Source organism: Salvelinus sp. IW2-2015, linkage group LG26 (assembly GCF_002910315.2).
Source record: "Salvelinus sp. IW2-2015 linkage group LG26, ASM291031v2, whole genome shotgun sequence".
In the NCBI taxonomy this organism is placed as follows: Eukaryota; Metazoa; Chordata; class Actinopteri; order Salmoniformes; family Salmonidae; genus Salvelinus; species Salvelinus sp. IW2-2015.
The window spans coordinates 10,200,777-10,216,449 of NC_036866.1; the positions used below are offsets into that span (position 1 = coordinate 10,200,777).

General features: G+C 47.8%; 1 protein-coding gene across 4 annotated transcripts in view; it reads left to right on the forward strand.

Annotated features, from left to right (window-relative positions):
- LOC111952633 (KN motif and ankyrin repeat domain-containing protein 3) overlaps nucleotides 1–15,673 on the forward strand; it is a 36,902-nt gene that overhangs the window by 15,873 nt on the left and 5,356 nt on the right. For 2 of the 4 annotated variants that reach the window (XM_023971506.2, XM_023971509.2), the window contains exons 2-9: nucleotides 3,789–3,877; nucleotides 4,014–5,900; nucleotides 6,058–6,160; nucleotides 6,296–6,535; nucleotides 13,092–13,182; nucleotides 13,442–13,661; nucleotides 13,860–14,002; nucleotides 14,105–14,305. In XM_023971506.2, coding sequence (XP_023827274.1) covers nucleotides 3,841–3,877; nucleotides 4,014–5,900; nucleotides 6,058–6,160; nucleotides 6,296–6,535; nucleotides 13,092–13,182; nucleotides 13,442–13,661; nucleotides 13,860–14,002; nucleotides 14,105–14,305 — 2,922 coding nt within the window. In that variant the 5' untranslated portion in view covers nucleotides 3,789–3,840. Of the gene's footprint in view, nucleotides 1–2,396; nucleotides 2,457–2,734; nucleotides 3,629–3,788; nucleotides 3,878–4,013; nucleotides 5,901–6,057; nucleotides 6,161–6,295; nucleotides 6,536–13,091; nucleotides 13,183–13,441; nucleotides 13,662–13,859; nucleotides 14,003–14,104; nucleotides 14,306–15,673 lie in introns of those variants that run through there. The other 2 variants (XM_070435099.1, XM_070435098.1) reach the window with 2 other exon arrangements.

Below are 15,673 nucleotides of genomic sequence, written 5' to 3' on the forward strand. Positions count from 1 at the left end.
GGCTTTTTTTTTTAAATAATACTTTTATTTTATTTAAGAAGGTAGGCCAGTTGAGAACAAGTTCACATTTACAACTGCGAACTGGCCAAGATAAAGCAAAGCAGTGGGACAAAAACAACAACACAGAGTTATACATGGGATAAACAAACGTACAGTCAATAACACAATTGAAAAATCTGTATACAGTGTGTGCAAATTAAGTAAGGAGGTAAGGCAATAAATAGGCCATAGTGGTGAAGTAATTACAATTTAGCAATTAACACTGGGGTGATAGATGTGCAGATGAGGATGTGCAAGTAGAAATACTGGTGTGCAAAAGAGCAGAAAAAACAAAAACAAATATGGGATGAGGTAGGTAGTTGGTTGGATGGGCTATTTACAGATGGGCTGTGTACAGCTGCAGCGATCGGTAAGCTGCTCTGTCAGCTGATGCTTAAAGATAGTGAGGGAGATATAAGTCTCCAACTTCAGTGATTTTTGCAATTTGTTCCAGTCATTGGCAGCAGAGAACTAGAAGGAACGGCGGCCAAAGTAGGTGTTGGCTTTGGGGGATGACCAGTGAAATATACCTGCTGGAGCGCGTGCTACGGGTGGGTGTTGCTATGGTGACCAGTGAGCTGAGATTTAAGGACGGGCTTACCTAGCAAAGACATATAGATGACCTGGAGCCAGTGGGTTTGGCGACGAATATGTACAGTCGTGGCCAAAAGTTTTGAGAATGACACAAATATTAATTTCCACAAAGTTTGCTGCTTCAGTGTCTTTAGATATTTTTGTCAGATGTTACTATGGAATACTGAAGTTAATTACAAGCATTTCATAAGTGTCAAAGGCTTTTATTGACAATTACATGAAGTTGATTCAAAGAGTCAATATTTGCAGTGTTGACCCTTCTTTTTCAAGACCTCTGCAATCTGCCCTGGCATGCTGTCAATTAACTTCTGGGCCACATCCTGACTGATGGCAGCCCATTCTTGCATAATCAATGCTTGGAATTTGTCAGAATTTGTGGGTTTTTGTTTGTCCACCCGCCTCTTGAGGATTGACCACAAGTTCTCAATGGGATTAAGGTCTGGGGAGTTTCCTGGCCATGGACCCAAAATATCGATGTTCTGTTCCCCGAGCCACTTAGTTGGTTGATCGCTGCAGCTTGCCTTATGGCAAGGTACTCCATCATGCTGGAAAGGCATTGTTCATCACCAAACTGTTCCTGGATGGTTGGGAGAAGTTGCTCTCGGAGGATGTGTTGGTACCATTCTTTATTCATGGCTGTGTTCTTAGCAAAATTGTGAGTGAGCCCACTCCCTTGGCTGAGAAGCAACCCCACACATGAATGGTCTCAGGATGCTTTACTGTTGGCATGACACAAGACTGATGGTAGCGCTCACCTTGTCTTCTCTTGACAAGCTTTTTTCCTGATGCCCCAAACAATCGGAAAGGGGATTCATCAGAGAAAATGACTTTACCCAGTCCTCAGCAGTCCGATCCCTGTACCGTTTGCAGAATATCAGTCTGTCCCTGATGTTTTTCCTGGAGAGAAGTGGCTTCTTTGCTGCCCTTCTTGACACCAGGCCATCCTCCAAAAGTCTTCACCTCACTGTGCGTGCAGATGCACTCACACCTGCCGGCTGCCATTCCTGAGCAAGCTCTGTACTGGTGGTGCCCGATCCCGCAGCTGAATCAACTTCAGGAAACGGTCCTGGCGCTTACTGGACTTTCTTGGGCGCTCTGAAACCTTCTTCACAACAATTGAACCGCTCTCCTTGAAGTTCTTGATGATCCAATAAATGGTTGATTTAGGTGCAATCTTACTGGCAGCAATATCCTTGCCTGTGAAGCCCTTTTTTGCAAAGCAATGATGACGGCACGTGTTTCCTTGCAGGTACCATGGTTGACAGAGGAAGAACATGATTCCAAGCACCACCCTCCTTTTGAAGCTTCCAGTTTGTTATCGAACTCAATCAGCATGGAAGAGCTGTACCCTCCAGCCTTGTCCTCTTCAATACTCACACCTGTGTTAACGAGAGAATCACTGACATGATGTCAGCTGGTCCTTTTGTGGCAGGGATGAAATGCAGTGTAAATGTTTTTGGGATTCAGTTCATTTGCATGACAAAGAGGGACTTTGCAATTAATTGCATTTCATCTGATCACTCTTCATAACATTCTGGAGTATATGCAAATTGCCATCATACAAACTGAGGCAGCAGACTTTGTGAAAATTTATATTTGTGTCATTCTCAAAACTTTTGGCCATGACTGAAAAAAAACTAACAGGTCTGTGAGAGCCGGAATTCTTACTGGTTGGTAGGTTATCAAATACTTATGTTATGCAATAAAATGCAAATTAATTACTTAAAAATCATACAATGTGATTTTCTGGATTTTTGTTTTAGATTCTGTCTCTCACAGTTGAAGTGTACCTATGACAAAAATTACAGACCTCTACATGCTTTGTAAGTAGGAAAACCTGCAAAATCGTCAGTGTATCAAATACTTGTTCTCCCCACTGTATGTACAGTGCATTAGGAAAGTATTCAGACCCCTTGACTTTTTCCACATTTTGTTACGTTACAGCCTTATTCTTTAAATTGATTAAATAAAACATTTTCATCATCAATCTACATACAAAACCCCATAATGACAAAGCAAAAACAGTTTTTTAGAAATGGTTGCAAATAAAAAAACTAAAAAAACAGAAATACCTTATTTACATAAGTATTGAGACCCTTTGCTATGAGACTTGAAATTGAGCTCAGGTGCATAATTTTCCCATTGATCATCCTAAAGACTCTCAGACCATGAGAAACAAGATTCTCTGGTCTGATGAAACCAAGATTGAACTCTTTGGCCTGAATGCCAAGAGTCACATCTGGAGGAAACCTGGCACCATCCCTAAGGTGAAGCATGGTGGTGGCAGCGTCATGCTGTGGGGATGTTTTTCAGCGGCATTGACTGGGAGACTAGTCAGGATTGAGGGAAAGAGGAACGGAGCAAAGTACAGAGAGATCCTTGATGAAAACCTGCTCCGACCCTAAGCACACAGCCAAGACAACACACGAGTGGCTTCGGGACAAGTCTCTGAATGTCCTTGAGTGGCCCAGCCAGAGCCTGGACTTGAACCCGATCTAACGTCTCTGGAGAGACCTGAAAATAGCTGTGCAGCGATGCTCCCCATCCAACCTGTACAGAACTTGAGAGGATCTGCAGAGAAGAATGAGAGAAACTCCCCAAAAGGGCCTGAATGTCAAGCGTCACATCTGGAGGAAACCTGGCACCATCCCTAAGGTGAAGCATGGTGGTGGCAGCGTCATGCTGTGGAGATGTTTTTTGGCGGCAGGGACTGGGAGACTATTCAGGATTGAGGGAAAGATGAACAGAGCAAAGTACAGAGAGATCCTTGATGAAAACCTGCTCCGACCCTAAGCACACAGCCAAGACAACGCACGAGTGGCTTCGGGACAAGTCTCTGAATGTCCTTGAGTTGCCCAGCCAGAGCCTGGACTTGAACCCGATCGAACATCTCTGGAGAGACCTGAAAATTGCTGTGCAGCGATGCTCCCCATCCAACCTGTACAGAACTTGAGAGAATCTGCAGAGAAGAATGGGAGAAACTCCCCAAATACAGGTGTGCCAAACTGAATACTTATGTAAATGTGATATTTCCTTTTTAGAATAAGGCTGTAACATAACAAAATGTGTAAAAAGTCAAGGGGTCTGAAAACTATCCTCAGAAACACACATACAGTACACAGGTATCTGAGTCTGTGTGTCCATTCTCTGCCCAGGTTGTGAGTAGATTCTCAGGGGGCTTCTGCTGAAAGGTGTCAGTCCACAACCATGACTCAGTCTGTGCAGGTCAACCCAAAGCTGCCTGGTAAGCACATTTCACCGCTATTCACTTCATTAGATGTTCAGTTCCAGCTGGTATTTACCAAGTCATTATGTGTTAACAAATTATGGATATAGTCTAATTGCTACCTGTTATTATAATGTTTTATTGCGGCTTGCAGATCTGGGCGCACCGTTTCTATACTCCAGTCAGGAAGAGGCGGATCAACAGGGTTCTTATTCGGTCCAGACACCGTATGGCTTCCAGCTGGACCTGGACTTCCTCAAGTATGTGGAGGAAATAGAAAGCGGCCACCACGTCAGACGGGCACCCGTCAACTCCCGCAGGTCATCCCGGGGGGTCAAAGTCTCCCAGCGGAGCCCGAGTGTGGGGGGACGCGCCAGCGGCTGGACCTCCACAGAGTCCCTCTCCTCGCCCGCCAGCGAAGATGGTCGAGTGCCCCCTCCCCCGCCCCCACGGAATCGCATTGGCTCTGCTCCCAGTGAGGGGCAACCCCTGTCCTCGCTATCTGTCCTCAGCCCTCCTCTCTCAGCCGGCGCCAAAGTGCCACCACCACCTCCACTACGTAACCCCAGAGTAGAGAGGACCCTCCTGGAGACCAGCCTGAGACTGCAGCAGGAGCAGAGCCATCAGCACCAAAATGGCACCCGTTTCCAGCTCTCAGACCCACCAAAGCAAAACCCCAGAACTGCCCCTACCCATGCCACCCCAGCTAGTGCAGCAGCCAGCGTGGATGGCCAGCCCTTGCACCTGTCCTCTGCATCTCCCAGCCCATCTCAGAGTAGCCTGCACAGACCCAGTCCCCACACCTCCGGTAAGAGCACCCCGGCCTCTAGCACCGGAATGGCTACTCTGCCCCCCAGCCAATTGCAGACGGTGAGAGAACAGATGGCCACTGCCCTGAAGCAACTGAAGGAGATGGAGGAGCGAGTAAAGGGTGTCCCAGTGCTGGAAAGAGAGGTGGCCAAGCTACGGGCTGAGAAAGACATGCTCCTGCTGGCACTGCAGGAGACGAAGACTTTGGTGGCCCAACAACAGGCTACAACAGTAGACAGCAGTACTAATACCACCACGTTGGACGCAGGCACACGGAGTCAGGAACGTCCTATTTTATCCCCTAAGAGTCCCAGATGTCCAAAGAGTCCCAGTAAATTAGGGGACCTCAGAAAGCTGACAGAGAAGTTCGAAGGCAAGACAGAAAAAGATGGAGCACATTCTGAGAAAGTTCCGGAAAAGGTTGTGGAGAAGAAGTCTGTGGCCATCGGGGACGACATGTTGCTGGATGCTGGGGTCTTCTACTACAGCCTGGGCACCAAGGACGCCTCAGAGGGCACGCCGCAGATGGACGTCTGCGAGAAAGGAGTGGCCACGGAGGCGCCGGCCATCCGCGAGGAGGGGGTGCAGGCTGTAGTGGAGACAGAGGAGGCCTCGGTTTGGGTGATGGAATCCCAGCTGGGGCTAAGCAGCGATGCCCAGAGGGAGATCGACACCCTACAGGACAACATCAAGTTCCAGCAGGAGTCCATCTCGGTTCTGGAGGGGCGACTTGGCCAGGCTGACGAGGACCTGGCGGCGCTCAAAGCCCAGGAGAATGAAAGGAAGTCCAAGGCAACGTCCGAAAAGGGGGTCCTTGCCAAACCAGACTCTGCCCATGCCCAAGTGGGGACTGAAGCCTCTACAATGTCCACACCAGCTTTACAGAATGTTGCAGTCTCCTGTTGTCCTGAGGTGGTTGACGCATGTGTAGGTGAGGATTTGAGAGCCGGATATTACGACCAGAGCACTCAGACTGACTCTGTGGAGAGCCCTGCAGAAGCGGAATCAACTCCAGTAGTACTGGTCAGCACTGGAAGTCAATGGGAGAATCTGTACAAGGAGGAGGACATAGAGCAGAAAGCTCCAGTCACTGCGCTGAAGAGGAGACAGACGACCATCGCGGAGTACAAGGTCAACCCTGGCAAGGAGACGGTCAGTTTACCCGAAGGAAAGGAAGTGAAAGAGGAGGAAATGGCGCCCAGCACTCCAACAACTGCAACAACGGTTGGAAGTGAGTGCCAAGTGTATTTATTTAACTGTTTTACAGTAGTACTTCATATAGAAGATAAATGATTCCCCCACACTAATAAAGCAGGTAGAAAAGTAATATAGAATTCAATGTACTAGCATACTGGTTGGGTCACTCGCCACATCCGTTGTGGCCATAGGTATGTTGAAATCAATCATGAAGAAGAAGGATGGGAGTAGTTCCAGTGAATCACGCAGCAGCGGCAAGAAAAGCTTGCAGTTTGTTGGCATTCTCAACGGGGGGTAAGTGTCGCTTTTGCCATCAATGAATGTGTCAAATAGCACATATTACCATTACACTGACAATACACGGGCCATATTCGAAGGAAATTATGACCAATCTTAAAGATAACTAACTAGACATGTGCTTCTGTCCAGGTATGAGTCGACATCTAGTGAAGAGGAGGAGGATGATGATGAGGAAGAGGGGAGTTCCTCAGGTGGCAGTGAAGTAGGTGATTGCTCAGACGGTAGTGATGATGAAGATGCAGCGGCCGCTCTGGAGGAGACCTCCGATGAGGAGAGGAACATGAATATGGATGACACCGATAGTGATGATGTGGCCTTAGCAGCAGGGACTGGAGCCACTGAGGAGATTCCAGATACAGTGAAAGAGAAGTATGCTTGATTATGACTACAGCTCATAGAACTCAGTGGTGGCAGATACAGTGCCTTCAGAAAGTATTCACATCACTTGATCCCTTGACAAAGTGAGATTCAAAGGGATTGCATTTTATTTTATTTTTTTCAACGATCTACACAAAATACTCTGTCATGTCAAAGTGGAAGAAAAATTCAAATATTTGTAAAAAAATTCTAAATAAAACACTAATATATCTTGATTAGATAAGGATTCAACTCCCTGAGTCAATACAGTAGAATCACCTTTGGCAGCGATTACAGCTGTGAGTCTATCTGGCAAAATCTCTTAGAGCTTTCCATACCTGGATTATGCAATATTTTCCCATTATTCTTTAACAAATTCTTAAAGCTCTGACAAATTGGTAGACAACCATTTTCAGGTCTTGCCATAGATTGTCAAGCAGATTTAAGTTAAAACTGTAACTAGGCCACTCAGGAACGTTCACTGTCTTTTTGGTAAGCAACTCCAGTGTAGTTTAGGCCTTGTGTTTTAGATTATTGTCCTGCTGAAAGGTGAATTCATCTCCAGTGGCATGTATTCATAAATGCCAAGAGAAACGAGGCTTTGTGTCATGGATCATCACTGGAGGCTTCGTGCCATGGATCATCACTGGAGGCTTCGGGCCATGGATCATCACTGGAGGCTTCGTGCCATGGATCATCACTGGAGGCTTCGTGACATGGATCATCAATGGAGGCTTCGTGCTATGGATCATCACTGGAGGCTTCGTGCCATGGATCACCACTGGAGAGTTCGTGCCATGGATCATCACTGGAGGCTTCGTTCGTGCAGCAGGCACAGGACTCACCAAGCTGGGGAGACACACAGGAGGCCTGGTCCGTGGAGCAGGCACAGGACTCACCAGGCTGGGGAGACACACAGGAGGCCTGGTCCGTGGAGCAGGCACAGACGCACCAGGCTGGGGAGACACACAGGAGGCCTGGTCCGTGAAGCAGGCACAGGACTCACCGGGCTGGAGAGACACACTGAAGGCCTGGTGCGTGGGGCAGGCACCGGATACACTGGGCCGTGGAGGCGCACTGGAGGTCTCAAGCGTAGAGCTGGCACAACCCGTCCTGGCTGGATGTTTACTTTCGCCCGGCAAATGTGGGGCGCTAGCACAGGACGCACTGGGCTGTGCAGGCGCACCGGAGACACAGTGCGCAGAGCCGGCGCAGGATACCCTGGGCCGTAGAGACGCACTGGCGGCCAGATGCGCTGAGCCGGCACCATCCGTCCTGGCTGGCTCTAGCCCGGCCGATGCGGGGAGCTGGAATGTAGCGCACCAGGCTGTGAACGCGCACTGGAGACACCGTGCGCTCCACCGCATAACATGGTGCCTGACCAGTACTACGCTCCCTACGGTAAGCACGCAGAGTTGGCTCAGGTCTCCAACCTGACTCAGCCAATCTCCTCGTGTGCCACCCCACATTTTGGTCTTTCGTGCCAGCCGTGACCCTGTGTAATCCTGGGCCCTTTTACTCGCTGCCTCCGCCTTCCTCGCTGCTTCCACCTGCTCCAACGGCATGCGATCCTTTCCCGCCAGGATCTCCTCCCACGTCCAGGATCCTTTCCCATTCAGGATGTCCTCCCATGTCCATGTCCAAGACGCTGCTTGGTCCGTTTGTGGTGGGTAGTTCTGTCACGAACGTCGTCAGGGAAATGACCGGACCAAGTTGGTGTGGTTCTCAATCAGAGGCAGCTGTCTATCGTTGTCTCTGATTGAGAACCATACTTAGGTAGCCTTTTCCCACCTGTGTTTTGTGTGTAGTTGTTTTCTGTTTTGTGTGTCTGCACCAGACAGAACTGTTTCGTTTGTTCCGCTTTGTTATTTTTTGTTCTAGTGTTCAGCTTTATTAAAAATCATGAACACGTACCACGCTGCACCTTGGTCTACTCCTTCTTCCTCAGACGAACATCGTTACATGCTGGAATAGTGGCGGCAGCTCCTGTTTTCTTTGCGACTTGCGGTAAATCTCCATGGTTCTAAATCAATAGTTGTTTAATAGTCCGAAATGTCGGAAACATTATCTTGCTTGTGTGGTTGAATTCATGTGTGGTTGAATTTATTCTGCCACTGTGTCTTCTTATTGTCTCGGCCTTAGGCCTATATATCACGATGTCAAGGCATATGAACTAACAGGTTATAGAGCAAACAATGCAATTATCACAACACATAGGTTGTAATATGGCTTTTTTTGTTCTGGATTGGCTTCCCTGGTGATTTTACCCATGCACTGTTCATCTCCCGGTGTCTGATGGAAAGCAGACTGAACCAGGTTTTCCTCAACAATTACAAACATACCCATATCATGATGCAGCTACCACTATGCTTGAAAATATGGAGAGTGGTACTCAGTAATGTGTTGTATTGGATATGCCCCAAACATAACACTTATTCAGGCCAAATTTTTTGCAGTATTACTTTAGTGCCTTGTTGCAAACAGGATGCATGTTTTGGAATTATAACAACACAGGGCGAGACCCAGATGCAGACACAGGAGGCAGATGGTTAGAGTCTCTCATATTTATTAAAATACAAGGGGCAGGCAATAGGCAGGTTGAGGACATGCAGAAGTTCATTAACCAGATCAGAGTCCGAAGGGTACAGGGCGGCAAGCAGGCTCGAGGTCAGGGCAGGCTGAATGGTCAGGCAGGCGGGCTCAGTGTCAGGGCAGGCAGAATAGGTCGGAACTGGGAGGGCTAGAAAACGGAGACTAGGAAAACAGGAGCACGGAAAAACACGCTGGTAGGCTTGACGAGACAAGACGAACTGGCAACAGACAAACAGAGAACAGGTATAAATTCACTGGGGATAATGGGGAAGATGGGCGACACCTGGAAGGGGGTGGAGACAAGCACAAAGACAGGTAAAACAGATCAGGGTGTGACAGTACCCCCCCCTCTAGGGGCGCCACCTGGTGTGCTACCTGGGTGCATACATGGTTGACCGGGGTGCATGTGGTGACAGTCGGCAATGAGGGCCGGGTCCAGGATGTCCTTAGTGGGGACCCAGCACCTCTCCTCCGGGCCATAACCCTCCCAGTCAACCAGGTATTGGAAAACCCTGCCCCTATGTCAAACACTCAGTAGGCGTCTCCCCGTGTAGGGCGGATGGCTGTCGATGAGACGGGGAGGAGGGGTGGGCTTGGAAACAGGAGACAAAGAGCTGTGAGACAAGTGCTTAATCCTGGACACATGAAAGTGGGATGTATATGGAGGGTACGGGGAAACAGAAGATAAACAGCAGTGGGCAGCCATACCCTCTGCCCGAGACGATAGCGGGGAGCTGGAGTCCGGTGGGGGTCGTCTTGTCGACAATACCTGGAGGTGGTCTTGAGAAGAGCAGACCGAGCTCTCTTCTAGGTAAGCCGACAGCGGCGGACAAACATCTGGGCCGAGGGTATGTTGATCTCTTCTTCTTGCTCTGGGAAGAGCAGGGGCTGATACCCTATGGACTCGATGGGCGAGAGCCCAGTGGCCGAGCAGTGAAGAGTGTTCCGGGCGTACTCCACCCACACAAGTTGCCGGCTCCAGGTGGTGGGGTTGGTCGAGACAAGGCACCTAAGCGTCGTCTCCAGGTCTTGATTGGCATGTTCCGACTGGCCGTTGGACTGGGGATGATACCCGGAGGACAGGAAGGCCGACGACCCAATGAGGGTGCAGAGCGCTTTCCAGAATCGGGACGAGATTTGAGGACCACAATCAGACACAATGTCGACAGAGACTCCATGGATTCGGAAGACCTGCTGCACTATGAGCTGGGCCGTCTCCTTGGCTGAAGGTAACTTGGGGAGAGGGATGAAATGGGCGGCTTTAGAGAACCTATCCACTACTGTCAGGATAGTGGTGTTGCCATCAGATGGAGGAAGCCCAGTGACAAAATCCAGGGATATATGGGACCAGAGGAACAGGGAGTGGCTGAAGGAGGCCAGCCGGAGCTTGCCACGGAGTCTTATTCTAAGCACACACCGTGCATGCGGCGACGAAGGCTGAGACGTCAGGAACCTTAGTGCGCCACCAGAAGCGTTGTCGGAGGAAGGCCAGGGTTCGACGGGAGCCGGGATGGCAGGTGAGCTTGGAGGAATGAGCCCATTCCAGCACCTGAGATCGGACCAAATTAGGGACAAGCATCCGGTTAGCAGGGCCCCCCTAGGGTCCGGCTGGGAATGTTGTGCCTTGCGAACCTGGCTCTTGATACCCCAGACAACTGTAGCTGCAAGACATGAGGTAGGGAGGATGATCTCAGAGTCAGAAGGTGTGGCAACGGGACTATACAGGTGAGAGAGAGAGCGTCCGGCTTCACATTCTTGGACCCTGGGCAGTAGGAGATGGTGAAGTTGAACCTGGTGAATAGCAGAGCCCAACGGGCCTGCCTAGAGTTAAGGCGCTTGGCGATGCGAAGATATTCTAAATTCTTATGGTCGGTCCACACCAAAAATTGATGTTCTGCCCCTTCCAGCCAGTGCCTCCACTCCTCCAACGCCATCTTGACAGTCAGAAGTTCCCGATTTCCTACGTCGTAGTTTCTCTCAGTGGGGTTGAGACGATGGGACATGAAGGCACAGGGATACAGCTTTTGGTTCTGGGCAGACTGCTAAGACAGGACAGACCCCACTACAACGTCAGAAGCCTCGACCTCAACCACCAACTGACGGGACGGGTCTGGATGGATGAGGTTGGGGGCTGTAGTAAACCGATGCGTAAGGTCCAAAAACGCCATGTCAACAGCTGGGTACCATGTGAACGGCACCTTGGGAGAAGTGAGTGCAGAGAGGGGAGCAGCCAGGGTGCTGTAGCCCCGAATGAAGCGGCGGTAGAAATCCCAAATCCACCACCTCTCTCACCTTTTCATGATCTATGTGAACATTCCCTTCAGCGGTGACGTATCCCAGAAAGGAGATAGTGGAGCGGTGAATTCGCACCTCTGCTTTCACGAACAACTGGTTCTCTAGGAGGCGCTGAAGGACTTGTCGGACATGGAGAACGTGTTCTTGAGCAGAACAGGAGAAACAAGGATGTCGTCGAGGTAGACAAACACAAATCGATTCAACATGTCACGGAGCACATCGGTGACCAGGGCATGGAACACTGCGGGAGCGTCCAAACGGCATGACCAGGTACTCATAGTGTCCACTAGCTGTGTTGAAGGCCGTCTTCCACTCCATGGTTGCCCCCTGGAGAGGTTTGAAAGTCAAGGAGAGGAGTGGTGTCATTGAGGCCCCGGTAGTCGATACATGGACGCAGGGTCTTGTCCTTTTTTTTCATGAAGAAGAACCCTGCGCTGGCAGAGAAGGCAGAAGGACGAATGCTCCCAGCAGCCAGAGAGTCCTCTGTGTACTCCTCCATGGCCTTGGTCTCAGGATGTTGTTATTCTGTACAGGCATTGTTATTTTCACGCTGTCAATTAGGTAAGTATTGTGGAGTTTTTACAATGTTGTTGATCTATCTTAAGTGTTCTCCTATCACAGCCATTGAACTCTGTAACTGTTTTAAAGTCATCATTGACCACATGGTGAAAACCCTAAGCGGTTTCCTTCCTCTCCGGCCACTGAGTTAGGAAGGACGCCTGTATCTTTGTAGTGACTGGGTGTATACACCATCCAAAGTGTAATTAATAACTTCACCATGCTTAAAGGGATATTCAATGTCTGCTTTTAATATTTTTTTTTTTTTACCCATCTACCAATAGGTGCCCTTCTTTGTGAGGCATTGGAAAACCTCCCTGGTCTTTGTGGTTGAATCTGTTTGAAATTCATTGCCCTGCATTTCAGATAATTGTATGTCTGGTACAGAGATTCAAAAATCATGTTAAACACTATTATTGCACACAAAGTGAGTCCATGCAACATATGTGACTTGTTAAGCACATTTTTACTCCTGAACTTATTTAGGCTTGCCGTAACAAATACATATTGACTCAAGACATTTCAGCTTTTCACTTAGAATTCATTTGTTAAATTTTTTAAAAACATAATTCCACTTTGACGTTAATGGGGTATTATGTGTAGGACAATGACAAAAAAAATCAGGCTGTACAACAACAAAATCTGGAAATGTCAAGGAGTGTGAATACTTCCTGAAGGCACTGTAAAAAATGTAAATGGGTATTCAACATAATTTTAAAGGGATAATTAACAGAATTTTCATATTTTGTTGATAGTTTGCTTTCCTCGAAAGAAGTCTGTTGGTAGTAAAACTTGAATCCTTTATTTTGGTTTGTAGCCTATAGGTAGCCTGCATTTGCAAAAGTTAGCATAAATGTCAAAGTAATTGGAGCAAATCAGTCCTGAATTAACATATGAAACCCTAATATTACTGCAGTCAAAGTTATTTCGCAACATTATCATCTGTGAAGCTATGCATGTGTATAATATTGCCGAGGAATTATAGCCAAGATGTTTACAAAAATGAGTTGAATACTTTATATAGGAGCCTCATCCATTGGCTAACTGCACAAGTGTTAGATCCCCCGTTTGTCACAACCCATAGATAACTTCCACATCTAATTGCAGTAATCCTTTGTCCTAGGTTTGAGCTGAGTGCAAAAATGCGTGAAGCTTGTCTCATTTTGAAGAACCATCTGAATGATGATGTCAAAACACTGAAGAGTAAAGAAGTGGTGGGTTTCAGCATGCCTCTAATTTCTCTGTTTGATAATATCCTGGAAATCTTAAATTTCCTTTACAATTTCCGGCTAGTTTTTTCCCAAAATGCACATAATCTCTCAAGTGTTCCCTCTCAGTATTAAGAGTGATATTTTAAAGTTCCATGACTTGAAGTGTTTATAATCATGTTAGTATGATAACCTTTATGTAGTAGTATTACATCCTTGATCTTATCCCACGTCCTCTCTTCTTCTCCCTTGTCTTGTCCTATAGATCTCCAGCACTCACACTGTGCAGCTGGAATGGTTCCGCATCTCCAGTGCCAAGCTGGCCCAGCCGCCCCGTGTCTCAGACTACCTAATGGCCCTCACAGAGGTCTCCTCTGCCTTGCTGGCCCACGTCGTCAACATGACTGATGGCAATGGCAACACAGCCTTGCACTACAGCGTCTCCCACTCCAATTTCACCGTGGTGGGGCTACTGCTGGACACAGGTTAGTTTGAGTGAGGAGTCCTCACTTATCTTTGGGAAGTTGTGTTAGGGTCAAGGTTTATGACCTTAGTGAAGAGGGCCTATTATAATGAATCTTCAGAAGGTTGGTTATTTATGGTTTAACTACAGGCATAAAATTACATTAGTTATGCCATGCCCCGGGGTTTCAATAAGGTGTGTGTGTGTGTGCTCTGTGCAGGCATGTGTTGTGTAGATAAGCAGAACAAGGCTGGCTACACTGCGATCATGCTGGCGGCCCTCTCAGCTGTGAAAGAGGAGGATGACATGGTGGTGGTCAGGAAGCTCTTCAGTCAGGGCAACGTCAACGCCAAGGCCAGCCAGGCAAGTCCTTCTCAATCACTTCACATCCAGTCTATCCCCTCAGTCAGTACTGCTTATGTGTGTTTCACTACCACTATGCTAACTGGGCTAAGTTGTGTTTAGGCTGGCCAGACGGGGCTGATGCTAGCTGTTAGCCATGGACGGCAGGAGATGGTGCGGGCGTTGCTAGACTGCGGGGCTGACGTGAACGTGCAGGATGACGAGGGCTCCACGGCGCTCATGTGCGCCAGCGAGCACGGCCGCGCCGAGATTGTCTCACTGCTCCTGGACCAGCCGGGCTGTGACATCTCCATTGTGGACAATGTGAGTTCCTTTGCTGTCTGTCTGTCTGTTTACCCTGTACACCTGTCTGTTTACCCTGTACACTCACAGAGTGTTTCTTGATATGCTTACCTGGCTTCCTCTTCCTGTCCACTTTCCTCATTCTCTACTTCTTTTCCGTTTCACGCTGAACTGAAAAAACTAAGCAGATCAAAGCAAATGCTCTGATAGGCTTTAGCGATATTTCCCATCTTAACATCAGAGCTGCAGATGAAGGACAGGAGAGCAGGGGAGGAAACCACAATTGATTATTGAGATGCACCCAAGAAGTGAATACAAAATTTATTTATTTTATTTATTTATTTTATAAATTCTTGTTTGTATGAACACTTTTATTTTCACAATAAGAGATAATCATTTTATAATCTATACACCAAGTGTTTTTCTACAGTATGACTTTATAATACATTTTTCTCAGACTACTTTGAACCTCCAGTCCAGACTCATATCTGGGGGGAAATGTGTTAGCCGTACAGCACATGGATTGGGTTTCAGTAGGACACAGCTGGGCTGAGAGGGGCTGGGAAAGTATTTGGGAACATGCTTTTTTTCCCAACCCTGTGACAATTGGATACAGCTAATTGTTGAGGACTGGGAGACAGACAGAGATGTGGGTTAACACTTTGCTGGTGTGTAACCTAGAGCGGGGGTGGGCAACCTTAAGGGCCAGTGTGGGTGCAGGGTTTTGTTCCAGCCTGATTCCAGCTTCATTTAGTTGGTGTGTTGCTTAGCTGCCTAGAAGAAAAGCCTGTACCCACACCAGCCCAGCAGTTTAAAACCTCTACAGGATCGGTGGGTCCCCCGCGGGACGGTTGCGCTAACGTAGAGGTTAATGCGAATGGCATGAGCTTGTATGTAACAATTTTTTTTACCAGGACATAGACATACAGTGGGGCAAAAAAGTATTTAGTCAGCCACCAATTGTGCAAGTTCTCCCACTTAAAAAGATGAGGGAGGCCTGTAATTTTCATCATAGGTACACTTCAACTATGACAGACAAAATGAGAAAAAAAATCCAGAAAATCACATTGTAGGATTTTTAATGCAACATCCTTATTTGCAAATTATGGTGAAAAATAAGTATTTGGTCAATAACAAAAAGTTTATCTCAATACTTTGTTATATACCCTTTGTTGGCAATGACAGAGGTCAAACGTTTTCTGTAAGTCTTCACACACTGTTGCTGGTATTTTGGCCCATTCCTCCATGCAGATCTCCTCTAGAGCAGTGATGTTTGGGGCTGTTGCTGGGCAACACGGACTTTCAACTCCCTCCCAAAATTTCTATGGGGTTGAGATCTGGAGATTGGCTAGGCCACTCCAGGACCTTGAAATGCTTCTTACGAAGCCA